General features: G+C 42.2%; 1 protein-coding gene across 1 annotated transcript in view; it reads right to left on the bottom strand.

Moving 5' to 3' along the window:
• Positions 1 to 354: 354 nt before the first annotated feature.
• The window catches only part of PI15 (peptidase inhibitor 15), a 43,669-nt gene continuing 16,218 nt past the window's right edge, over positions 355 to 27,805 (bottom strand). Inside the window, exons 3-6 of the mRNA XM_033934373.1 lie at positions 14,481 to 14,599; positions 7,956 to 8,088; positions 7,727 to 7,842; positions 355 to 2,727 (exon numbers count right to left, since the gene is read on the bottom strand). Coding sequence (XP_033790264.1) covers positions 2,592 to 2,727; positions 7,727 to 7,842; positions 7,956 to 8,088; positions 14,481 to 14,599 — 504 coding nt within the window. The 3' untranslated portion in view covers positions 355 to 2,591. The remainder of the gene's footprint in view (positions 2,728 to 7,726; positions 7,843 to 7,955; positions 8,089 to 14,480; positions 14,600 to 27,805) is intronic.

Below are 27,805 nucleotides of genomic sequence, written 5' to 3'. Positions count from 1 at the left end.
AGCACTCAAAGGCAAATAAAGATGAATATTTATTTAGATATATGGATGACTGTTGATGTGGTATGAGTTACTGTAGGAGGGGCTGTTAATAGCATCTTTGTTAGCTGCTGCTCCCATAAAATCCAGAGGCTGATTTTAAAAGGGTTTAAACTTTTAACTTTAAGATCACAAAGTGGCCTCTCTGAAAATTTACTACGTTTATATTCTTTAATTTAGGTCTCTAATACTGGGTTTTTACTAAACTGTGGAAGTGCTTCTTACTGCAGGCCAGCAAGGTAAATGCTCCGACACTCATAGGAATTGAATGAGAGACAGAGCATTTACCTCGCTGGCCTGCAGTAAGAAGTTCTTCCATAGCTTAGTAAAAGGAGCCCTAAATTTTATATATGATTTGAGATTTTTCCAATGTAGTATCCTCTCTATGTTACGAATCTTTGAGGTTGAATGTGCAAAGCATACTTGTATCTGCAGAAATGGGATTGAAATTATCTTTATTTTGGTCATATTGTTTAAGACTCTTACTTCTAACCTATGCATAAATTTTGTTTTTGTTTTAGGTTGTGGATTAATAACTCTCTCTCCCTTGTTGAGTAATATTTTGTTGGCATTATTTACTTATTTTACTTGAAGTTACTGTATAGTTTAAGCCCCTTCTATGGGAGGGGCCTTAAGTTTCTGGGTCAATCAGGGCATTAGGCCACCTTCCCGGTGCATCCTGGAATGCACTGGAGAGGGGCCTAAGACTCTGATTAGCCTGGGTACCTAAGGCACCTCCCATAGGAGGGGCTTAGGGTATCCAGGCACATCAGGATCTTAAGCCCCTCCAAGGTACACCCCAGGATGCACTGGGAAGTGGAAGGCCCACCATTTCAAAGGGGTGGGTCTGCTGGCAAGAGGGAGTGGGCATCCCTCTTGCTGGTTTCTACAATGAGGTACAGGGAGGGGCTGGGAGGTTCTGAGATGACCCCCCCAGTTCACCAAGTCTGTTTTTTGGGGTCTTGTTGATGAGGTGGTGGGAGGGTGATCTTTGTGTAGGTGGGGGTGTTGGGGGAACGTAGGGGTGTGCCGGGGAGAGAGTCATGGAGGAGTGTCGGGGGGAGGGGGGTCCAGGTGGCCCAGATGCACAACCAGGTTGCTGAAGCAGGAAGGAGTGTGTATACCTCCTGTCTCTCTTGGTTCATCGCTGTCACGGGGGCGGCCGTCATTGTTGGGGGATTCGGGGACCTGTGGTTGCCATCGGTGGAGGGTATTAAGCATGAGCCCATCAAAACCTACCCAAAACCTACTATAGTGCCATATAGGTGCCACCTGCAGCCATAAAGGTTATTGGGGTGGCACACAGGGGGGTATAGTAGGTTTTGGGGGCTCACCATAAATTATAAGGGGGTCATGGTGAGATATATATCTCTTATAGAAATTATCAATAATTATAAATGTGAATGTAAAGTGCTCAGACCATTAATTTAGTGATGACACCACATCACAGATTTAAATTAGTTATCTCCCTATTCTGTTGTAGTAGGAGATATATATCTGACATTTTTAATGTGAAGTTCACAGCAGTGCCTTCTAAGGTGCCCTACTGATCTTTTGGGATGATCTTTTGGCCAATCCATTACTAAGCTGGCCCCTACCATGTCCAAATGGTCTGGATTACGATGTTTTGAACATGGACATTTTTGCATTAAAAAATGGCCAAAAAGTTAGACATCCTAAAAGCCTAGATGTCCAAATAGATAATTTTCCCCAAAACATTTGGATGTCAAGCGGTTTTGAAAATGGATGTTTCCGCACCCCTGATATTTGGACGTTCTGCAGGAAATGTCCAAAGTCAGACTTAAACGCACTATCGAAAATGCCCCTCTACGCACCCAAGTTCCCACATAGCTGCAAAAGTACCAATAGGGTGCCTATTGTGCTGTTCCGTTGCAGTGCAGGTGAACACATGAGTAGAGCATGGGAAGGACAAGGCCATGTATCCCACTTCCATGCATAATTTACAGCATACTGTAAGTCATACATGTCCCTGCTGCATTATGTGACCTCAGTTGTGCCAGTTATGGCTAGTGAAACCGTGGGTATGTAAATGTAAGGCACCAATACCGGGCTACACTAGCATTCTATAACAGTATCTGGGCACTGGGCAGCACTGGAACATCTAAAGGAGGAGCTTGCTTCTAGAATTATCCCATAGCTTATAATCTGTGTAATTTTCCCTGTTTCTGTCTTGTGTTAAAACCATGCTCCATCTAAACTTCAACAAATGTTGACAGAAGACTAATTGGCTTCGTAATGAATTTGGAAAAGGTCCATGTAAGTGTTCTAATTCACTGGGGGAATTAACTCTTAGAAAGTTTTTTTTACTCAAGATGATGGAGCATTTTTTATGCATCTGATTATTCTAAATTATTTGTAGGGAAGCATTCTTGTCACAAATTTCCAAGAGTTAAGTGAATAATAGCTTTCACAAACAGTTATACAGTACAAATGAGTACAAATATTAAACATAAGGGCTGTTATTACAGAACATATATGTAAACCCAATATACAAGCTAGGTCACTAGCTAGAAAACAAATTCTGTAAGACTATTTCATTTAAACCAGTACAAGTAGTTTGATGTCACTCCCGGAAAGCATAAATTGTCCATGCAAGAGCCTCCATAACTTGGTGGGCACGATGAACATGGTACTCCAACTTTGTATGGAGCATCCCCAATCCAGTTTCCCCTAGAAATTAAAATTCAGCAACGTTCATGATTATTAATATACAATTCCCATTGTATGATCATACCAGACAAATATAACATACCCTGAAATAAATTTAAATTAAGTTGGTTATGTCTCCAATTTGAATATTTCTTGATTTTCAAAACATCCATCTAAAGCAGGGATCTAAAAGTCCCTCCTTGAGGGCTGCAATCCAGTCGGGTTTTCAGGATTTCCCCAGTGACTATGCATTGAAAGCAGTGCAGGCACATAGATCTCATGCATATTCATTGGGGAAATCCTGAAAACCCGACTGGATTACGGCCCTCAAGGAGGGACTTTGAGACCCCTGATCTAAAGCACTTTAGAATCAGCCTGCCCCACGCAACACCTGATAATTTTACATCCATTTCAAATTTCACATGAGAGTAATTTTACAAAGCATCTTCTTATAAAACATATTGTATACAAGCTGAATATAGCTATTACAAAATTGTGTAGATGAATATGTACAAACAAGTACGTGTGTTGTACATTGGCATTCCTGGGGGTGACATTTGGGTGGAGCTGGGGTAGAACTCTGAAGGATGGGTGTTACTTTTTAAAAGATAAACATATTCGTACAGACCGTGTGCACATCATGGGACCTACCATGAAGCAGAGGTCAAATAACATTATGCACTACTTGGGATACAGGAGTTCTTGGAGCCTGTTCTACAAAGGCACAAACAGATGTATGCTTCCTTTATAAAACAACAAATAAAGAGCACAAGAATAGCCTTATTAGATTAGACCAGTGGTCCATCTTGCTCAGTATCCCGTCTCCACGGAGGCCAATCCAAATCACAAGTACCTGGCAAAAACCTCAAATAGTAGCAGTATTCCATGCCATCGATCCAGGGCAAGCAGTGGCTTCTCCCATGTTTGTTTCAACAGCATTGTATGGACTTTTCCTCCAGGAACTTGTCTAAACTTTTTTTAAGACCAGCTTTTTTAAGACATCCTCTGGCAGCGCATTCCAGAGCTCAACTATTCTCTGAGTGCAATCAAATACTGTATTACATGGATAGTAACACAATTATTGAATGAGACCATCAGAAAAGTCACAGCCATAATAGCAGTCACATTCATGTTATCTGAATAAGGCTTCTTTTTCATTCATCTTTCTCAAACATAATGCTAAGTCTATCAGTCTATATATTTTCCACTATATAACCTTATTCATTTATGTCTTCTTTTTTCATGTTTACATTTTATTTTGTACTTTTTCTACTGCCAGTCCAGACAATCAAAGCAGTTTACAATCGAAAATTGTAGGACACGCCAATCATTAGAAACAATTTTTGGCATTAGAACAGTTAAACTTAGAAGAAACTCTAATTCACTGTTAGTAGGATTGCAAATTCAAAAAAATTCACACAATGGGCCCAATATCGAAATGGGTTTAACAGACAAGAAAAACTCTTGCCCAATTAAACCCCAGTGAGCCGGCCATCTGGAAATATTTAGGTAGGCAGTGCTGCTGAATAATGCCTGTGGCCACCTTGGCCAGAGCAGTTAGGGGTGGGAGCCAGAACTTATTCAGCTCATGGTTCTGTGCGCAAGACTGCAGACACTCCACAGCCTCAGAATCACATTTTTCAGTTGTCTTTGGGTGACTTATGCCCCAGGAGCTGGAGGCCTTCACAGACTTTATGGGGTTTCTGTGGAATGAGTTTCGCTGCAGCCATTACTGCCTGAGCAGTCCCTCTCTGCCTCTATTCTGTCTCTATGCGGCGTTGCCTTAATGGGCAAGTATTCCTCTCAGTCTGCTACTCCTGATCTGAGTGATCAGTTGAATATGGCCTGACTCGTTGGCCCTGTACTCTTAGGGCAGAGCTTCCAGGCAAGGGAGATCGGGGGCTGTATTCTGGCTCTTCAGAGTCCTCAGGAGTGGCTTTGCCAGTTCTTATTTCTTATTTCAACAGGAGTTGAATTTTGTCTCTCAGCTGGCTATGTCCACTTTTTCCTCCTGGCTTTTGGAGTGCGCTCCCAGTCTTCTACCTTTCCTGGCACCCTGATATGAGCATTTTTCTCTCAAAGCAGTTTGTCTCTGCATGCAACTCTTCAGTTAGCATGGACTATGTCTCGCTTATGTCTGCTGGCACAGGAGTGTCTGCAGCTGCTGGGTCAGCCTAAGCTAAATTATTTGGTCGCGCAAGTAACTACACACATCTCGAGAGGTTTGGACAAATTCCTGGAGGAAAAGTCCATAGTCTGTTATTAAGACATGGGGGAAGCTTCTGCTTGCCTGGATCATTAGCATGGAATGTTGCTAATCTTTGGGTCCAGAGAAAAGCAACTAAGATGGTTAAGGGGTTGGAGGAGCTGCCGTACAGTGACAGATTAGAGAAACTGGGCCTCTTCTCCCTAGAACAGAGGAGATTGAGAGGGACATGATCGAAACATTCAAGATACTGAAGGGGATAGACTTAGTAGATAAGGACAGGTTGTTCACCCTCTCCGAGGTAGGGAGAACAAGAGGGCACTCTTTAAAGTTGAAAGGGGATAGATTCTATACAAACGTAAAGAAGTTCTTCTTCACCCAGAGAGTGGTGGAAAACTGGAATGCTCTCCCGGAGGCTATCGTAGGGGAAAACAATCTCCAGGGATTCAAAACCAAGTTAAACAAGTTCCTACTGAACAAGGTCGTACGCTAGTAAGGCTAGTCTCAGTTAGGGCACTGGTCTTTGACCAAAAAGGCCGCCGCGTGAGCGGACTGCTGGGCGCGATGGACCACTGGTCTGACCCAACAGTGGCATCTCTTATGTTCTTATGGGTTTTGACCAGGTACTAGTGACCTCAATTGACCACCGTAAGAACGGGCTACTGGGCTTGCTGGACCATTGGCTGACCCAGTAAGGCTATTCTTATGTTCTTTGCCAGTGCATGGTGCTTCAGGTTATACAGGACTGCCAGGTGGATATTGTTCTCTAGAGGCTTTTTATGCAACTGCTTGAGGTTTTCAGGCTGCTCTGGCAGTGTCCTTTACCACTTCCTTCTGTTTGTCTCAGCTGCGCACTCTGAAGTCTGAGGCTGTTGAGCCTCTTTCGGCTGGTGGTGCTTCTCTGTTTTAATGTGAGTACTGCCTCGGCTGCCAGTAAGCTTCATTTCAGCTCACAGGATGCTCTGTCGCACACTTTGGGTTGGTGATTTCTTTTACAAGGCTCCTTTGGTTGGCCTTTCCTTTAAGGTGCTGTTATTGTTTGGCAAGGGCCTGGGCAACCTTCTGATTTTGTGAAGACCCGTCACCCTCAGTTGCAGCCTGCTGACAGACCCAGATACTCTAGAGGTTCTGGGAGCCTTGTTTTTTGTGGCTCTAGGCTTTTTTGCCCGTTTGTGGCTAAGAATTCTCAGAGATTTTCCAGAGTTCCCTGCAGTAGTGTTCTGGTTATAGGCGAACCCAGCCATCTACCTCCTGTTCCGTGCACAGTAGCAATTTGGCATTAGGCCAAGGAGTGCTCCTCTGTGGATATGGGCAAACTTTCGGTTTTCCTGTTGGCCTGGGCTCACAGTTCGTCTGACTGGTGGATTCTGGATGTTTTTCGATCAGACTATAAGTGGACATTGCCTGGTCTCTGCACCTGATGGATTGGTGCATCTGATGGATTGGTGCACTGTACCCTGCTTTCTGGATGTTTGATCCAAGGAGAAAGTTCATTATTGTCCCCTGAGAAAGGTGACGTTTGTCGCCGAAACTTGGATCCTAGTCGGGACTTTATCTGATACTTTTTAGATGTTTTAATTTCATTAAAGGATACGTGACCATCAGTTGATTTTGACATCTCCATTGCCTCTTTTTGTTGTTTGTTCGATTGTAGTTCAAGGTTTGGTTCTTTCTTTCCTTTTTTCCTCTGCATAAACTCTACCCCAGAACTACCTCTAACCTAGCTGGTTAGGGAATGGCTGGCAAGATCTGATTTTCAGTGGCAATACTCGGTTAAATGGTGCTTAAGTGATGCCAACCAACTCATTGACTTTTAACTGGGTAGAAGCTTGTCCTGTCAGATTAAACCCCTTTAAATACAGTGTCCTATGATTTTTCCCCCATTCTTGTTCAAAATTAAATTCAAATTCAGGAAAAAAATTGCACTAAGTGCTATTTTATAAAAGGCAGCCAAATATCTGGAATGCCCTGACCCACCCTTAACTCTCCCAGGCTAAGCCCCTTTTTAGGTTGTTCACAAGACACTTTGGGCATGCAGTGCTATAGAACAGAATGTGTGTAAATCCCAATTTCTGCTAATTAAATACTAATTAACCTTGATAGTTGGTTGACTAATTACTTTATATAGGCTTCTGGGATCCACACCCAAATTTGGGCATCCAACTTGGTGAAGCCTATGTTGAATCCAGGGGTCTATATCTACAGTTCAACACAGGTAGTTAAAACAGGCCCTAAGGGGCTGATTCTATAAGTTGCGCCTGAAATGGCAGGTGCCTAGAAAAATAGCTCCTGCTGTGTGTCAGTCATGCTCAGGTGCCACTTAAAGAATCACAGCTAACGACGCCTAGTGACAAAATTAGTAGCAGGTAATGTAGGCCAGGGTTTTAAAGGCCTACATTTCTGATACCTAGGTTCATCATAGAATCACGCCTAGTGGTGCTTAGTGACGCCTAAGGCCAACTCCACCCCTAAACAAGCCTACTTAAGCAAGCGGCATCATTAAGCACCACAAGGCACCCAGGTATTATCTACCAGTCCTGGAAGGCATCTAAGCTTTTTAAAATTGCTTTTTGGTTGGCTTTTAATGGCGCGATTAATTATCTCACCACTTAAAGCTGATTAAAACAATGAAGTTAGGTGTCTGCAGCCCTTATAGAATTTCCCTCAATGTCTCTAATTTGGGTGAGCCAATGCCTACATCTATAAATCAACTAGGAACAATATGTGCAGAAATGGTCAAACTCCAGACAGATCTGCGTAAAGGAATGCAGGAGTAAATACAAATATGTGAAAGAAGAAACATAATGCACTTACTTAGGGGAATAATTGCATACCAGGTAAACAGCTCGTCGCCATATAGATCCCCACACATTCATGTTGTAACATGTGTTAATTGCACAGCCTATTCGGTTGGACGTGGCCCATACCATCTAAATAAATAAGAAATATATAACACTCATAGATAAATATAGCATCTAGTTATGTGCAACAGCAAATCTTGAACTGTAAACTGGCCATGCAAGAAGAATGCAATTCATACAACCTGTGTATAATGTGTGCACATGGGTCCATAGCATCTTAGGGGGCACCTGGGATTGCAGTCTTGAGGGTAAGGAAAAGCATAATCTTTAACTTCATCATACCACGGCTTTACCAACTGGAGAATAGACCGATATCTATAGTCATAAAATAAGAAAATTAGTCTTTAGAAGGTGTATTATAACTGTTTAATTCAAAGTATTTTGGTTAGAAGGGATCAACACTGGCACCTCAAGTCAGGCATCCCGATGCCGTGGGCTAAGTACTTATTCTATAGTGGCATCTTGGGGTCAGGATTTCTTTATAAAATACTAATGCAAGTCGACAATGATGCACTTATAAGGTCTATGAGTCTTACAATATTGAGTATTGAATATTTTGGATTTCTAGGACCCATCAGTATTTAAAGTAATTTTTTAAATACTGGTCACATGTTCCCAAGGATTGCCAGCCAACAGAGGACTATAATTTGGAGAATGGTATTAGTACATTGTCTCCAGTAACTGCAAAGGAATATCCGATAAGTACAAGATTTTTTCTAAACCCCTTTTTGAAGATGTAGATTTACAATTGTTTATTTGGAATTAAATGTGGTCTACTGGAGATATGATGATTGTAATGTGTAAGCTTGTTTATTGCTGTCTTGGCTATACAATTCTGAACAATTGTAAGTTGGCACCCAGTGGCATAGTAAGGGGGTGCGGTCTGCCCCTGGTGTGGTCTTCCTAAGGGTGCGGCAGTACCCCTCCTCTTCTCCGCCCCCCAATTGCTCCCCTGCCTGCTCATTCGCTCACTCGCCTGCTCCTCTCCTTGCCGCAAGCGCTCCTTGCCTTCCCCCGTACCTTTTTAGCGTTCTCTCTGACGTCACTTCTGGGACCTGCACTTAAGAAGTGACATCAAAGAGGGAGCCGACACCGACGTGGGCAGCATGCTGCTCATGCCAGATAAGTTTAAAAGGTACAGGGAAGGGGGCGTGTGCGTGGTGGTAGGGGGAAGAGGGCAGGGGAGGGGTGCCACCTCTCCGGGCACTACTCACTCTTACTACACCACGTGTATTCTTCTCTTGCATTTACACACCATAGCACTTATGGTCTCCCTTATAGAACAGCAAGTAATGCACTTGGGCACCTAAGAAGCGGTAACTTGTAAGACTGCCAGCTGGATCCAGATTCACACGACAAGGTTGATCCAGTCCTGGGTTTACCCCCAGGGCATGCAGGGACTTGTAGTTCTGATTTCCCCCTTGCATTCCATAAGAAAAGAACCAGACAGAAGAAGCCATCAATTAACAATGTATGAGACTGAGTACTATAAACATTATTGCTGGAGGATCCCTAGTTCTTGCTGACCTGAGCAACATGAGCTAAGTCTGGAAATTGAGCCTAGGTCTCGTCTGTAACAGTGTGCTGTGCTGTAACTGGGGGCTCTTGACAGCTCTCTGCAGTACTTTTTCCAAACTTTTTTAAAGATTATGAAAATCAAAACTGTATATAGTGAACACATACAATATATATTGAAAATGGCTTCTTTCTAAATATTATTTTCCTTTATGCAAGCACATTGTTGACTTTGCAGGCAGTACATTGGCCCCAAGCTTTCACATTTGCATGTCAGTTCAATATGACACCAGATTGTTTTGACAGGCACTTATTTCTATGATACACAGAAAGGTTCCACTGGAACATTTAATTCCTATCACTTTGTAAATGATACTCTGACACCGCATATATCTCATTAGCTTATTATCCTTAGCTACCTTTGGATTATTTCCCTGGCTTGTTTAAGAAAGAACTAACCAGTACACAGTGGGGACTACTAAAGGTTTGCTGGCACTTTGCCACCATTCATAGGCAGCCCAGGCAAGAGGCGGGAGCTTTCTTTCACTTGCACAAGCAGCAGATGAGGTAAGGAGCATTTTGGGAGGGAGGGTGGGTGGATGCTGCTTCCAGCACGGGAGTGTGATGCGGTTCTCGTGGGGTACGATGCTGGTTAGAGCTGGGGGGAGGGGATGATGAAGCAGCACCGGTAGCCTCGGGGGGGGGGGGGGGGAAGGAGGAGGTAGAACGAATCAAAGCGAGTTTCCAGTCATTCCTATGGGGAAACTCGCTTTGATATACGAGTAACTTGGTTTACGAGCATGCTTCCGGAACGAATTATGCTCGTAAACCAAGGTTTCACTGTACTTGAAATGTGATATCAGTACTGTATCTTTTGGCTTACAGAATGTGGGTTGGTATTTCCTGAAAAAAATAGTAAAAAGGAACTCCAATGCAAAAAGTACGTAATTTAGCAAAAAAACACTGAGGCTGCTGTGTGCTACAGTTTAAGAATATAATATTTTTTAAAGGCTTCTACATCTGTCATTTCCATTTACAAGATATTTTTTTCACATGGTGTTTGAGATTCAAATAATTTTTTAGTTAAAAAATTTCATTTGGCACCTGCTGGTTTTTAAATAAAGTGCAGATTTGGGAGATTTCATTGCAGGTTTAGGAGATTTTATTGCATTTTAAAAAATTTATTTACCCCTCTCCCTTTTACAAAACCATAGTGTGTTTTTTAGCGCCAGCCAGGCAATAACAGCTCTGATGCTCATAGCTAAGTCAGGCGGCACTAAAAACCACAGCCAGTGCTAAAAACCATGTTACAGTTTGTAAAAGGGGGGGTTAAGTTTTCTAAACATTTACTTAACACAAATGCAAAACATAGTCCAGATCAATGGAGAGAGAGAACACATCCAAGAAAATATTAACCATACATTATGAGGAATAAAACATAATTCCTAAATTAAGTACCTGAAGCTAAATATTTTGCCATAATACCTTCCAAACTGGAAAAAAGAGACAAATTATTTTACTTTGTCTCCTTTTAAAACAATCCAGGAGTAAGTTCCAAATGGATTAAGTTCCAAATGGATTGTTCCAACTGGCTTAAATGGAAGAAAACATATTTTTCTATCAGAAATATTCACAGGTGATCTTTAAAAAAAAAAATGCAGCTCCTAATGAAAGAACACGTGGCTTTAATTGCAGAAAAGCCTTGTGATGTTGCTGTGTGACACATATCAAGCAACGGAGACAGCTCTGCACAAATAACACACCTCCGTGAGATCTAGAGAGGCAAGAAACTCTCCTGGGCCACTGTTGCAATGACAGTGCACGGCCTCCATTCGAAAGCTTGGACCCTTGAGAGCTGCATTCACATGCTGAAGATCCAGAATAAGGGGCTCATAATCGAAATGGAAATATGCCTAAAATCCCGCCTAAATCGACACTTGGATGATATAAAAGACAAGTCGTTCAAGTGCTGATAATCGAAATGGGTTTTAGACGTATCTAAAAACAACTTAGGCCTTTTCTGTGCTGCTGTACGCCCAGAGCTGAAAGGGGCATTTTAGGAGGAGTGGTGAGGGCGGGATTTGGGTGTGACCTGGGCTGATCTAAACTAAGTCGTACTGCAAGAATAACCAAAAGTTTAATGAGATTGCCTAGACAGAACTTGGACGTTGTGACTTAGGCCATGTAAAAACAGGTTTAAGTGCCCAGAAGGTATCCAAAGTGACCAGGTAAGCACTGCAGGAACAAAGTACAGAACCCCACAAGCTGCCCCAGTGACCACTGACCCCCTCACAATGCTATAAAAATTGGAATAAAAACATAAATATCTGCCTCCAGAACATCAGCACCTGGCATAGGAAAGCCTAGTAGAGCAGAACAGAAGTGGCTTAAATAGTCTGCGGGGTGGGCTAGTGAACTATAGAAAGGAGGACCCGGGCCCATAAGCCACTCTAACCATTGCATTCATGGTGAAATGTGCACCTCCCAAAACCCTATTGTACTGCCATATAGGTGCCACCTGCAAACATAAGGACTATTGGGGTTGTAGACAGGTGGGTATAGTAGATGTTTGGGGGGCTCACCATGACCTATAAGGGAGTTCTGGTGAGATGTTTATGTGGCATCCTTTTTGTGAAGTTCACAGCAGTGCCCTGTAACATGCTCCACTACTCTGTTGCCATGTCTGGGTGTCCAGTCCATCACTTTGCTAGCCCCTCCCATGTCCAAAAGGTCTTATTCTAGCCATTTTTGACTTGGATGAATTTTTGGCCGAAAATGGGGCATAAAGATAGATGACTTAGCGGTCTAGACGATCAAATGGCTGGACATACAGTTAGACAATTTTTGAAAAAAAAAATATTTTGGACATATTTCTCGAAAATAGACTTTTTCCATGTCCAACTTTGTGCGACTATCGACTTAGGCCCAAAATGGACTTAGCTATATCTTTTGAATATGCCCCTCCATACCTCCAATCTTCTGAGCCTTTCTTTGGCATGAAAAAGTACCGTATATACTCGAATATATGTCGATCCGAATATAAGTCAGGACCCTCATTTCCCTCCCAAAATGAGGAAAAATGGTTGTCTCGAATATAAGTCGGGTGGCTTAATATTTAAGTTCCCTGCCCTGTCAAGCTCTGCACCCAGCCTCCTTCCTTCCTTCCCTCCCCTCCCTGTCAGGCACAGTACCCAGCCCCTTTCCCTCCCTCCCCTGTCAGGCATTGAACCCAACTCCCTCCCTGCTATGCTCTGTACACAGCCCTCCCTCCCTTTCCTGCCAGGCACTGCACCCACCCTTCTTCCCTCCCTCCCTCCTTTCCCTGTCAGGCACTGCACCCAGCCCTCTTACTTCCCGCCCTTGTCAGACTTTGCACCCATCCCCCCTCCCTCCCTGGATCTGCACCCTGTCCCCCCTCCCTGCACTATCCTTGTACCTCTTCTGCTGATCCCTAGTGGTCCAGAGGTACAGTGGGAAGGAGGGAGCTTTCCATGCTCCTGCCCCGCTGCTAACCCAGTCAGTGGTGGCTGCTGCAAGATCGGGTTTCTTCAGCCGCTGAGCGGCACCAAGCAGGAATGAGCTTTGGCGCTGTTGCTGATGCTGAGCAGCTTCCTGACTGGCTCCCGCAAATTCTCGTGAGAACACACATAAAAATCTAGCAGTGAACATGACAGTTTCAAAACAGAAAAACAAATATTTTTGTTTCAAAAACGGCTATTTCTCAGATACGCTTGTCCTGTGCATCCCTTCTTTTGAACCATTTTTGTAAGAAACATGTCAAAAAGAAAAATGCACAAAAAAAAGCCATTCAGATGTAAAAGGAACCAGCATTCTTAGTAGACTGGCCACACAGACATTCCAGCACAGCAATTGGGCATCTTAGGGGGCACTACAGTGAATTCACATAACAATGCCCAGGAACACATCTCACCATAACCCCTTTATAATATATGGTGAGCCCTCCAAAACTGATCCAAAACCTACTGGAGCCAACTGTACACCACATCAATAGCCCTTATGCCTACAGGTATCAACTATATGTAGATACAGTAGGATTTGAGTTTATTTTGGAAGGCTCACATAATCCACCATAAGTGTAATAGTTAGAGTGGGATATGGGCCTGGGTTCCCATCTCTAAAGTCCACTGCATCACTCACTACTGTACTCCAGGAACTTGCTTACTGTTCTACTAGAACTGGACATAAAACTTGAAGCTATCATATAGGCAGGTAAGTATGATTTCATTCACATCTTTGGGGGTGGGAGGAGGTCAGTGACCGCTGTGGGAATGTGTGTGTGGGGGGGGTCATGCCTTCATACCTCCAGTGGTCATCTGGTTAGTTTGGGCACTTTTATGTTACACATTTATTATTAAAACAGGTCTAGCCCCAAACGTCCAAATTGTGCTGTTCTTTTTCTAAAATGTTTGTTTATGGCAGAAAAATGTCCAAATCAGAAGCCCGCCCTAGTCCCTCCCAAATCATGCCTCCAACATGCCCCCTTCAGATTTTGACCCACTGCAGACAACTGCCATAGAAATCCAACCTTGCCAGGTCGACCCTCGCCAGGTAGGGATTTCAAGACTTCCCAAATGAATATGCATGAGATCTATTTGCAGACAATGGAAGAAGTGCATGCAAACAGATCTCGTGCAAATTCATTGGGGAAGTCCTGAAAACCAAACTGGATTGCGGCCCTTGAGAATTTACATTAAACAACCCTGATCTTGAAAATGGATTTTGAAAATAGCGAGTTGAAAGGGTTTGGTGTGAAAAATGACCACCTGCCCCTTTATGCCACATTTTGGACGTTTTTCAGTTTTGAAAATGAGCCTCACAATCGCATCGCTCAGCAGCTATGACATCTTTCCTGCAAAAGCCTGAGTGAAAAAAGATAAGCCTCATTCCTCTTTCTAAAATTAATTAATAAGGATTTATTTATCACCTTCTTGAAAGAATTCACTCAAGGCTTTAGTCACTCAAAAGCTTTGTCATATGAGAAGCCTCATAACAGGTCTAGTCCAAACTGGGAATGAGTTTATAAATATGAATTCCATTGCCTTTTTTTCAGAAATTACTTCTCTTCTGCCTCCCTGTGGTTGACAGCAACAATTACATCACCCTATTAAAATATCAGAAATTAGCAAATAAACCTTGAGCGTGCCAAATGAGTTTTTACCTCAAATGCATACCTTCCAGTCCGTACTGAGAGGTTCTGTCCCAAAAAGCTCAGTAAGTAGGAAGGTCCATGATCCCAAATACATGCAGCAGCCCAAGCCTCTGCTGACTTGGCAAGTGTTTCATCCCAGGCCTGTAATTAAATAAAGGTCTTCAGGAACAATGCAATGAACATAGTAACAGAGCTCAGAACAAACTGGCAAGTCCTTCTTTTAACATTTGAAAGCTACCTTCCAGTTAGTCATTCTACTATTAAGCTGAAAGGTTAATTTCATTAGGAACAAGTTCATTTATTTATAAAATTTGTAGACCACTTACATCTAAATGGTTTCCATAGAAACATACATAGTATTCAAACGGACAGCACATATCATAGATTAAGACCATTACATCAAAATAAGCTTTCACTATACTGTACTAAGCTAGTAATATATCACCATCATGAAGTCAGGCCCTTCTCTCCTTGTCTTTCACACAATCAAATGGGTCTTGCTATAACCATAGCAGTAAAACAATGCATGTCATAAAAGCAAAATATTATAAAAATACGATATCAGAATCATAGTACTCACTTTCTTCCCATTTCACAAGACAGCATTCCTGCGTTATACAATTCAGATAATAGAATAGCACTATACCCTTTGACATTTAATAGTTGTAACACTCTCTGGTGTACTAGTGAACTGTAACACAGAGGCAGCAGCTTTGTCAATAAACTGAGCCAGTTTCACATCTTTGTGGTGAGCATTATCTGAACCTTGTTATACACATGAAACCATTCTGGGTGATGATTCATTTTTCTGTTTACAAGTTTATTCAACTGAATCTGGAGCCTAAAAGCCAAAAAAGTTAATCTAGCAGTGTACTGTATAATAAAAGCAAAAAATCTCTCCCCTCCCTCCCAAAAAAACAATCTAAAGACAAAAATTGGAACAAACTACGTCAACAAAGGACAGTTTCCCCCAAAAGCTCCCACCCTTAAAATAAAGCATTACACCCTAAGTAATAAAAGAGAAACATTCCCATCTATATCAGTTCAGAATACCACTGATATGATTTTCTTATTCTACAAATACTGCAGTGAGAATAATTAATACATGGATTATTAACAGAAATTACAGGAACCATAATAATTTTAAGGAAAAATAATAACATTTATTTTTGGGAAAACTAAGAAGGGCTACTGAACTGGATAAAGGGAGAGTGCTAGATGTGTATTTAGATTATAGCAAAGCCTTTGATAGTGCTCCACACAAGTGTCTAATTAATAAACTGAATGCCCTTGGTATGGGCTCCAATGTGACAGAGGTTGAATGGAAGGTGACAGAGGGTAGTGGTCAATGGAGATCGCTCTGAGGAAAGGAATGTTACCAGTGGTGTGACAAATGCAAAGTGATGCACATTGGGAAGAATAATCTGAATAAAAGTTACCGGATGCTAGGGTCCACCTTGGGGGTTAGCGCCCAAGAAAAGGATCTGGGTATCATCATACACAATATGATGAAACCTTCTGCCCAATGTGTGGCAGCAGCCAAAAAATGCTTGGATGCTTGGAATTATTTTAAAAAGGATGGTTAACAATGTCATAATGTCATAATGCCCCGTATCACTCCATGGTGTAACCTCATTTGGAGTATTGCATTCAATTCTGGTCTCCTTATTTCATGAAAGATATAGTGGCACTAGAAAAGATTCAAAGAAGAGTGACCACGATAGTAAAGGGGATAGAAAAGGGGATGGACCTCCTCTCATATGAGGAAAGACTAAAACGGTTATGGTTCTTCAGCTTGGAAAAGAGATGGCTCAGGGGAGATATGATTCAAGTCTACAAAATCCTGAGTGGAGTAGAAGAGGTACAAGTGGATCAATTTTTCACTCCATCAAAAATTACAAAGACTAGGGGACACTCGATGAAGTTATAGGGAAATACTCTTAAAACCAATAGGAGGAACGTGTTGCCAGAGGCTGTGGTAAGAGCGGATAGCATAGCTGGTTTTAAGAAAGGTTTGGACAAGTTCCTGGAGGAAAAGTCCATAGTCTGTTATTGAGAAAGACATAGGGGAAGCTACTGCTTGTCCTGTATTGGTAGCATGGAATATTGCTATACCTTGGGTTTTGGCCAGGTACTAGTGACATGAATTGGCCACCGTGAGGACGGGCTACTGGGCTTGATGGACCATTGGTCTGACCCAGTAAGGCTATTCTTATGTTCTTAGGACTCAAGTTTCAGTTCTTGGGCCTGTTCTTTTTAATATTTTTGTAAATGATATTGTGAAGGGCTATCTGGTAAGATTTGCCTCTTTGTGGATGACACCAAAGTCTGCATCAGAGTAGATAGCCCCGATGGTGTGGATAACATGAGGAAGGACCTAGTGAAGCTTTAGGAATGGTATGAAATTTGGCAGCTAAGATTTAAAAATTGTCCAATTTTCAATAGGCCGGGTTAAGAATCTACACCCGAGTTAAGTATTTGAGCTAAGATTTAAAGCCAAGAAATGCTATGTCATCCATTTGGGCTGCAAAAAGCCCGAGAGAATGGAACAGTTTAGGGAATGAAGAACTTTTGTACATGAAAGAGGAGTGGGGCTTGGGTATAATAGTATGTGATGATCTTAAGATGATCAACAGGTTGAAAAAGAGATGATGAAAGTCACAGTGGAAGGATGCTTAGGTGTATAGGGAGAGATATGGCCAGTAGGAAAAAGAAGATATTGATGCCCCTGTATAAGACTGGCTGCACCTTCAAAACGATTTAAACAGGATGGAGTCGGTCCAGAGGAAGGCTAATAAAATGATCGGTGGTCTATGCAGTGGTTCTTTATCCTGTCCTGTGTGACACCCAGCCACTCAAGTTTTAAAGATATTTCTAATGAATTGCATATAATAGAGGTGACAGGCATGCAAATCTGCCTTCTGCATATTCACTAGGAATATCTTGAAAACCCAACTGGCACAGGGTCCCTGAGGACAGGTTTAAGAACCACTGGTCTATGTCATAAGGCATAAGGCATAAGACTTAAAGATCTCAATATGTATACTTTGGAGGAAAGGCTGGAGAGGTGAAATATGATAGAGATTTTTAAATACCTATGTGGCAATAAATACTCACAAGGTGAGTCTCTTTCAATTGAAAGGAAACTCCAGAGTGAGAGGGCATAGAATGAGGTTAAGAGGAGATAGGTTCAGGTATAACCTCAGGAAATAATTTTTTACAGAAAGGGTGACAGATGCATGGAATAGTCTCCTGGTAGAGGTGGTTGAGAAAGTATATAGAGCCTGAGCTCTTTCATTTTTACTTGGGGACAATGGTTCACTTTGAGCAGGTAATGGAAAAGGTTCTAGTACTCAGTACCCCCAAGAACGTCAGAAAAAAGCCCTGTCTATGGGGCCCTATCAGAAAGCTGTGCTATTTTTAGCATGTGGGTTTCCTGTGTGCTGAGGCCACTTTTTTTGCGCAACTATTAAAGTATTACATGTGGAAAGCAGAAACCTGAGGTACAACTACACGATGGGAGGGATCTTATTAAATGAGAGTACCCAAGAAAGGGGCTTGGGAGTAATGGTGGACATGACAATGAAGCCGACGGCACAGTGTGCAGCAGCCGCTAAGAGAGCAAATAGAATGCTAGGTATAATCAAGAAGGGTATTACTACCAGAACAAAAGAAGTTATCCTGCTGTTGTATCGGGCGATGGTGCGTCCACATCTGGAGTACTGCGTCCAATATTGGTCGCTGTACCTTAAGAAGGATATGGCATTACTTGAGAGGGTTCAGAGGAGAGCGACACGTCTGATAAAAGGGATGGAAAACCTTTCATACGCTGAGAGATTGGAGAAACTGGGACTCTTTTCCCTGGAGAAGAGGAGACTTAGGGGGGGATATGATAGAGACTTACAAGATCATGAAGGGCATAGAGAGAGTAGAGAGAGGGACAGATTCTTCAAACTTTCAAATAATAAAAGAACAAGAGGGCATTTGGAAAAGTTGAAAGGGGACAGATTCAAAACGAATGCTAGGAAGTTCTTCTTTACCCAACTTGTGGTGGACACCTGGAATGCGCTTCCAGATTGCGTAATAGGGCAGAGTACGGTACTGGGATTCAAGAAAGGATTGGACAATTTCCTGCTGGAAAAGGGGATAGAAGGGTATAGATAGAGGATTACTTCACAGGTCCTGGACCTGTTGGGCCGCCACGTGAGCGGACTGCTGGGCACGATGGACCTTAGGTCTGACCCAGCGGAGGCATTGCTTATGTTCTTATGTTCTAACTCTGAAATGGTCACAGTTTGGTGTTTCCCATTAATGGCTATGCACTAATTTCAAAATTAACACATGACCATTGACACGTGAACCCTTAATGCCACCTAATCCTAATCCCATGCTAATCCTGTGCTTTACCTTCTCTCCAACCTTAAACGTGCGTGGTTGGTGCACATTGAGACCAACATTTTAAGCGGCACTAAGCACATGTTAGTGCTTACTGTCGCTTGGTAAAAGAGTCCCTATCCCCCTCCTTTACCAATGCGTAGCGCGGGTTTTAGCAGCGGCAGTAGCTGCTTCGACACTCAGAATTCCTGTGAGCGTCGGAGCAGTTACTTCTGCTGATGGCGCTAAAACCCGCGCTATGCGTTAGTAAAGGAGGGAGGTATGTTAGGTATTTCTACTACTACTGGAATGATATTCTGGTACAGCCTATAATCTACCTCAAATCCACTGAAAGAAGCAGAAAGTTGGAATATAAATGTCTAATTAAATTCAAGTAAACTTACCAGCAGGCAAACAGAAACCCCCCAAAAACTGTAAAACACATTTTTGCCTCCATCTAACACATATATTTCTTTGGATGATTTCTCTCTTGTATTTTTAATACTATCTCCACTTCAGCATAAACAATTTTTTTGCTGATGCACTGGAACAAACTTAGGATCCTTTTCTCTCTGAAAACCTGAGGCAAAATGGTACTCTGCCCTGATTCTGACCTCCAGTCCAATTGCTGAAGCTCTCAAGGTGATGAAACAACATGACAAGCTGGAGGCTATAGCCAGAACAATGCTAGGATGTACAGAGAGAGACATAACCAGCAGAAGAAAAGAAATGTTGATGCCTTTGTACAAGCAATTGGTGAGGAAATAGTGGATGCTGTGGCTGGGCTATTTGGCCTTTATCTGCCATCAAGTTTCTATGGTTCAGTTTTGGAGGCTATATCACTAAGGACATCAAAAGATTTGAAGCAGTTTGGAGGAAGGTGACAAAAATGGTATGGAGTTTGCACCAAAAGATGTATGAGAAAAGACTTGATGAGGGGGCGTGTCATCTATATGCCAACAAATCCCAGCTGGCGATATGGCAGGATGCTCAGGTTAGCAGCTCTTGAGTAAGGTTACATTTTTGTCCAAGTATTTTCCCTTTCCATTATGCCTAAACAGAAAGGGAAAATCAGGAGCTAGCACTGCTTGCCTCCTGGAACCTTTGAAGAAACATAGAAACACGATGGTAGATAAAGACCAAATGCCCATGAATAGCAATCACTATCTCCTCTCTCTAAAAGATCCCAGGTGTCTGTCTCACATTTTCTTTAATTCAGACAGTCTTTATCTCCACCACCTCTATTAGGAGAGTATTCCACACATATACCACCCTTTCTGTAAAAAAAATGTATTTTCTTAGATTGCTCCTGAGCCTATCACCTCTTAACTTCATTCTATGCCCTTTCATTATGGAGCTTCAATTCAAATGAAAGAGACTTGCCTCATGCGCATTTATGCCATGTAAACGTTCTATCATATTTCTCCTCTCCCAACTTTCCTCCAAAGCATGCATTTTGAGATCTTTAAGTCTATCCTCATACACTTATGACAAAAAACAACAATCGTTTTTTGTAGCCTTTCTGGACCGACTCCATCCTGTGCATGTCTTCTTGGATGGTGTGGCATCCAGAATTGTACACAATATTCTAAATGTTGATTGTTGCCTTTGTAAAGCTAGCACCTGAACTGGGGGGTCTCTGCAGTTGAGGTGGGGAAGAGTCCCAGCATGGAGGAAAATGTTGTGTTGAACCAGCATTCCCCTGCCTTGTTTCTGGATTGCCTCAGCATCATGGAAGTAGAGTCGATTGAGATGCCATAGAAGGTAATTCAGGTTCGATGGTGGAGGGGTAAATCCCTGTGGATGCTGAGAGCAAAGTTCCATCTGCCTTTGATGCATCAGAAGAAGCAGTACCAGCAAGGAATGAAACAGTACAAGTGATTACAGCCTCTTAGGTCAGTATGATCATTTCTACGACTATGGGATCTGGAGTGGAAGAGTTGATTGCACTGTAACTGCTGGTAAAACCATCTGAAATAAACTAAACTAAACCTTAGGCTTATATACCGCATCTTCTCTATAACAGTAGAGCTCGGCACGGTTTACAAAATTAGAAAAGAGAACAAATACAATGTGGATTTGGAATAGTATGGAGAGGAGCGGAAATTACAACTTTGAAAATAGCCAAGTTTTCAGATGGGTGAGTTTACATGGCCCTACGCATCTCCCTAGGCTCCCGAAAATGCCTACAATGTAGGCAACCTGCTTCAGGGATTTTTAAAAAAGAAAAAAAATGTGTATCCCGATGACTGGTTAGACCAGTGATTCCCAACCCTGTCCTAAAGGACCACCAGGCCAATCGGGTTTTCAGGCTAGCCCTAATGAATATACATGAGAGAGATTTGCATATAATGGAAGTGAGAGGCATGCAAATCTGCGCCATGCATATTCATTAGGGCTAACCTGAAAACCCGATTGGCCTGGTGGTCCTTCAGGGTTAGACAGTCGCACAACACCTACCGCCACCTACAATCGGGACAACATTTATAGAATTTGGCCCTAAGCATTTTAACAATTCTGATAATATAATATGCATATGGATAATGTATTTGGCATGATGTAACAATGTCATAAACTCACAAATCTTTCTCAAACCTTATATTCTCAATATTCTAAAAAATAAAAATGTTCTTGAATTTGCATTGTTCAGCAAGATATCATCTAACACCACAAAAAATGTCATGTCAAGGCATGCTAGAAAGGGAAAGTTTCCAGATGAAATGAATGACTGTTTCATGAAGCAGCTGACTCAGGAATTAATGAGAAGTTATTTTAACCTGGTCCTTAGTGCAATGCAGGATTTGATGTGAGAGGTAACAGTAGTCTGGCCACTTGGCAAAACTGGTCATAATGTGATCAAATTCGACTTAATAATTGGAAGGAAAACAACATTTAACTTTCATAAGTGAGACTATGATAAAATGAAGGAATATAAAAAAATTAAAAATAAGGAGCAGCTGCAAAAGGTTAAGAGTTTATACCAGTCCTGAATGCTTTTTAAAAATATCATCTTGGAAGCCCAAGCTCAATATATTCAGTGCATTAAAAAAGGCTGAAGGAAGGCCAAATGATTGCTGGAATGGATAAAACATGAGGTGAAAGAGTCTATTATAGCCAAAAAAGAACATTTTTCAAACAATGGAAAGTAGATCCAAATGGGAAAAATAGAAAAAAAAAAAAGATAAAGCAAGGAAAAAGTGAATTTGAAAAGAAGCTTGTCACTAGAAGTAACAACTAATGAAAAAAATTAAACTTATTTTAGACACATTCAGAGAAATTAATTAAATGAGTGTGTGCAGTTTTCCACATCTTGCATGGGATGATTTTCCAAGGACTGCTGAGCAAGGATGGTATGCATCTATCAAAGACGGCTAACCCACTGAAGACGGCTTTATACTAGAATTGTTGGGGGTGGGTGATCAAAGCCCCCAGGTGAGTATAAGTAAGAGGAACATAAGACCACTTTGGTTCTCAAAAGTAGTAGCTGAGAAGGTAAAGAAAAAGAAGTTATCTTTTATAAACTACAAAAAACCACAGAAAGAGGAAGACAGGCAAAAATAACTGGAAAAGTTGAAAGGGTGGTCGAGTGATCAGGAAAGTAAAGATGTAAATGGAAGAAAAAAATAGCTGACCCGGTAAACCTTGGGGAATGGTGGGACATTTCTTAGATATATTAGTGATAGGAAAAAGTGCAAAAGTGGCATTGTGAGACTCAAAGGTGAAGGGGAGAAATATGCAGAAGCGGATAAAGATAAGGCTGAATTGCTTAACACATATTTCCATTGACCTTAATAAAATGTTTCAATTGACACACACCTAATTTTTAAAAGATCTTAGTAAGGAATGGTAACAGGAGATTGTGTATGATCATTTGGAACTTGCTTATATGTTTTTAACATAAATAAATATTTGCCTGGTAGCTGTGAGTCCAACTTCACATCTTTGAGTAAAAGCCTAACAACAGCTCTTTTTAAGGGATATAAGACAAAACCACCTGAAAATGACTTAGGGCTAGATTCACTAAACTCTTTTTGGGGGGAAATCCATGGGCGATCTGATCGGACACATGCCCACAAGCGATTCCACGGATCGCTGCAGAGCGATCCAGATGCATACGCAGACCATCCTCAATACCTGGAGATGCAATCCACGCATGTGTTTGCAAAGCTCATGCTGGCCCCATGAGAATGTGAATCTAGCCCTTAAATCAGACTGGAACAAAAACAAAATCAGACTGGAACAAAGCGTAGTGCAGCCCTGCTTTTAACCCGCGGGTTAAAAACCTGAGCTCGCAGAGAGGCAAGGCAGCAGAGAGCTGAGAGCAGGGCGGCAGAGAGCTTTTTTGCACAAGGGAAATGTTTTATTTTTATGGTTTCAGGGCTGCAGGTCTGGGATTCCAAAGCAGCATAGAGCAGGACAGTCGGCAAGGACTTGAGCGACTGGTCCTCAGCAGTCGCAGGCAAGGCTAGTCTCAGTTAGAGCACTGGTCTTTGACCTAAGGGCTGCCGTGTGAGCGGACTGCTGGGCACGAGGGACCACTGGTCTGACCCAGCAGTGGCAATTCTTATTTTCTTATGTTCTCTTTAGTGAATCGAGGCCATTCCTACTTTGCATGCCGACCCTGCTATTCAAAAGATTTATCCAGATATCTTAACTCTTCCCCTTGTCCTTTCCCCTCCCTTGTAAATCCCCCCTCAAAGTCACACCCTCTCTTGTAATTTTCTCTCTGCAAAGTATCAACCACGTATACAGCTCCCTTAAATTGCAAATCTCATGGAAATGTCCAGTTATCTTCTTTGTAATCCTAATTCCTAAACTGTAATTTTCCTGGAAATGTCCAGTTAGCTTCTTTGTAATCTGCCTAGAACTGCAAGGTACGAGCGGAATAGAAGTCACTAATGTAATGTAATGTAATTTGCATGGGCAGATTGAATTGGGCGGAAGGTTAGTGAATCGGGTTGGGATCGGGGAACGATCGCAAACTGGTCGGAACACAATCAGACTGTTTAGTGAATCTAGTCCTTAATCAGCAACACTGATAAAGGCCCAGTGATTTCAACTTTGAAAGACTTCAATACAATTATTAAACATGGGTTTAAAGGAAATGAAGACTTATTCAAGTGCACATCTTGAACTCCTTATAATGAGAAAATGGCATAATTCTTCCATTTTATACCATCTTTCTTGTAAAGAGGGTAATGGGGTTGAATCAAAAGTTAATACTATTCAATATCTAACTGCAAAAAGCAGAACTGTTGCATGGAAGTTCTACCATTATCAGATGAAATGACAGGCCTATGAGAGAGGTCAGTCTCTTCAGTAAGGCAAATAAATTTTATATACTTACAGGTGCTGATAAAATCTTTTGATTAAAATAATGTATTTTCATTGACAATATGAAAACCTGAAATTGATTAATATCTCTAAAGAAAAATTAATTTTATTCTCAAGATAAAGAATTTTTTCACCAGGCATGTTCTAATATAATTTTTGTTTTTCTAATCACAATACTAGAACTGGAAGAGCGTCACCAGTGGGGACATTGGTACGACAAGTGAGGTGATTAAATTTGCGGACGATGCAAAGTTATTCAGAGTAGTGAAGGCACAGGAGGATTGCGAAGATCTGCAACTTGACATAATCAAGCTTGAGAAATGGGCATCGACATGGCAAATGAGGTTCAACGTGGATAAGTATAAAGTGATGCATGTTGGTAACAAAATCTCATGCACAAATACAGGATGTCTGGGGCGGTACTTGGAGAGACCTCCCAGGAAAGAGACTTGGGAGTTCTGATCGACAAGTCGATGAAACTGTCCGCACAATGTGCAGTGGCGGTGAAAAGGGTGAACAGAATGCTAGGAATGATAAAAAGATCACAAACACATTGGAGAAGATTATCATGCCGCTGTACTGGGCTATGGTGCGCCTTTACCTGGAATACTGCGTCCAGCACTGGTCACCATACATGAAGAAGGACAAGGTACTTCTCGAAAAGGTCCAGAAAAGAGAGACTAAAATGATTAAGGGGCTGGAAGAGTTGCCATACAGTGAGAGATTGGAGAAACTGGGTCTCTTCTCCCTTGAAAAGTGGAGACTGAGAGGGGACATGATTGAAACATTCAAGATACTGAAGGGAATAGACTTAGTAGATAAAGACAGATTGTTCACCCTCTTCAAGGTAGGGAGAACAAGAAGGCACTCTCTAAAGCTGAAAGGGGATAGATTCCCTACAAACATAAGGAAGTTCTTCTTCACCCACAGCATGGTAGACAACTGGAATTCTCTTCCGGAGTCTGTTATAGGGGAAAACACCCTCCAGGGATTCAAGACAAAATTGGACAGGTTCCTGCTGAACTGGAACGTGCGCAGGTGAGGCTGGACTCATTTAGAGCACTGGACTTTGACCTGGGGGCCGCCACGTGAGCGGACTGCTGGGCAGGATGGACAACTGGTCTGACCCAGCAGCAACAGTTCTTATGTTCTTACAAGTTATCTGTAAACCATGGAGCATTACAGAACCCATGCCCACTCGTTGAAAATGGCAATTAGATTTAAAACTTTACTCAGTAACTGGTAAACAGGTTAAGGGGCTCATTTAAAAAAAAAAAAAAAAAGAAATATCCCAAAATTGGCACAAAGCAGCAGATGGATGTTTTGCTGACAAAACGCCCAAATTACTATTTTTGAAACCCATTTTTAGATGGTTTTCTATGCAGTTCATCTAAATCTCAAGGGTGTGTGTTGGGGCATGTTTGAATAGGACTAGGGCAGACTTATAATTTGGATGTTTTTCTGCAATAATGGAACATTGTAAAAAATGTCCAAGCAAAAATTGGACATTTAAGGCTAGATCTATTTCAAAATAAAGAAGTGCCAAAAGGTGTCCAGATGACCACTGGAGGGATTAAGGCATAGCCCTTTGTACTCCCCCAGTGGTCACTGATCCCCCTCCCACCCCTCAAACATTCAATACAATACAGTGTCTAATATACTGCAATTCTCTACAAGGAATCTAAGTGGTTTACAATAAGGGTAAGATCAAGTTCTTGAAGTTACATATTTAAGCTCAATTGTGTTTGTTAGGGGGAGAAGGTGATGGGTAGGGGAATGGCTACAGGGAAAAGAGATATGTCTTAAGTTTTTTTTCTGGAAGTCAAGGTAAGTAGTGGGTTGTCTTAGGCATGTTGGTAGTTTGTTCCAGATAAGGGGTCCTTGGTATTCAAAGGTAGCCCCAACATCTTCTTCAACCAAACAAGTTGAGCTGACGAAAAGGTTAGTTTGAAGTGTTGCAATACTCGTGAATTGAAGAAGTAGTGTGGGACTTTAATATAAGTGGTGAGTCCTTTCAAATTTTCTCCATAGATCACTTTATGAACCATGCAGGCTATCTTGTATTCACTTTTTCATCGGCAGACAGTGCAGTTGTTCTAATAGTGGACTTGCCCTTACAGAATGACACATAACATAACATATAACATAACATAACCTTATTCTTCTATACCACCACAATCAAATGATTTCTAGGCAGTTTACACAGAAGAGAGCTGGACAATCAGCAAAGTACAAATAGGCTTTGAGTCTGGATTTAAATACTGCCTTAACACAACCAATAAAAAGTTAATCACAGTAGTTGAGCTACTTTGAATAGTAGAGAAAGAATCAAGCTATTTCTGTTGTCTGAAGTAAATTTGAAGCAAGGATCTAAATAGGCTAAATATGGAGAGGTTGAAAACATTCTGAGGTGAAGTTTTCAAAAGAGAGGATGTATAAGGATATTATGTACTTACCTCTATTATGTAAGCTCTTATCCTGTAGACTGTTACCCGGGGATAGCCACGGGTAACCACAGGTAACCTGCAGGAAGGGGGAGGAAAAAAGACCTGGTTGCTGTGGGTATGGGGACAAGGCCATTCGTCGCTCCATGGAGCAGTGAATGGCTTTGTCCCCGCAGTAAAGTATCTGCCGCATTGCTTTCTTTCCCAACCCTCCCGGTCAGTAGCCATCCTCATGATCACAACACTCGCTCCATCCTGATCAATAGCGGCAAAAGAAAAATACAAACAAGCGGGCATTTCTTCCCCTCATCAAGCCATCTCCCTCCCTTCTCCTCACCTTCGCAGGCATTTTCAGAGTTTTCTCTTTCTGAGGTGCCTGGACGTAGTAACCTTTTACACAATTCCAGCATGACTGCCCCAAAACCTCTCCTCTGACACGAGCTGCTCAGGTGCATCAGAGAAGTTTGGGGGCAGTCACGCGGGACTTGTGAGAACGTTGCTGTGTCCAGACACCTCAGAAAGAGAAATCTCTGAAAAACACCCACGAAGGTGAGGGGGAGGGAGATGGCCTAATGAGGGAAAGAAGTTGAGAGGTACTGAAGGGAAGTGGAGAGAGGGGGGAGGGGAGAGGGGAACAGACGCTGAAGGGAAATGAGGAGGGGAGCAGACACTGGATGCAAGTGGGGAGAAGAGGAAAAAGGGGAACAGATGCTAAAGGGAAGTGAGGAGGAGAGAGAGGAGAGCAGATGCTGGATGGAAGGGGGGAATGAGAGATGGGAACAGATGCTGAAGGGAAGTGAGGAGGAGAGAGAGGGGAGCAGACACTGAAAGTGGAAAGAGGGATCAGAAGCTAGAAGGAAGTAGGGAGGAGAGAAAGGGGAGCAGACGCTAGATGGGAGGGGAGAGGTCAACAGAGATTGGATGTGAGAGTATAGCGAGGGGAGCAGACTGGAAGGAAGTGGAGATGAGAGAGAAAGCACATACTGGATGGAAGGAGGGGATAAAGAAAAAAGGGCACATGCTGGATTGGGAGAAGAGGATAGAGTTAGTGAGATACTGGAAGCGATGAGGGAAAGAGGTGGCAAGCTGTAGGTAGATACAGTGAAAGGGAAATTGAGGACCAGAAAGTAAGAAAGTAGACATGAGGTAAAAAAAACCTAATTGAGAAGGAAGAGCAGAAAAGAAAAGGAAGGGA

The sequence above is a fragment of the Geotrypetes seraphini genome, chromosome 2 (assembly GCF_902459505.1).
Source record: "Geotrypetes seraphini chromosome 2, aGeoSer1.1, whole genome shotgun sequence".
NCBI classification, from domain to species: domain Eukaryota; kingdom Metazoa; phylum Chordata; class Amphibia; order Gymnophiona; family Dermophiidae; genus Geotrypetes; species Geotrypetes seraphini.
This window is presented reverse-complemented; position numbering and strand designations above follow the sequence as displayed.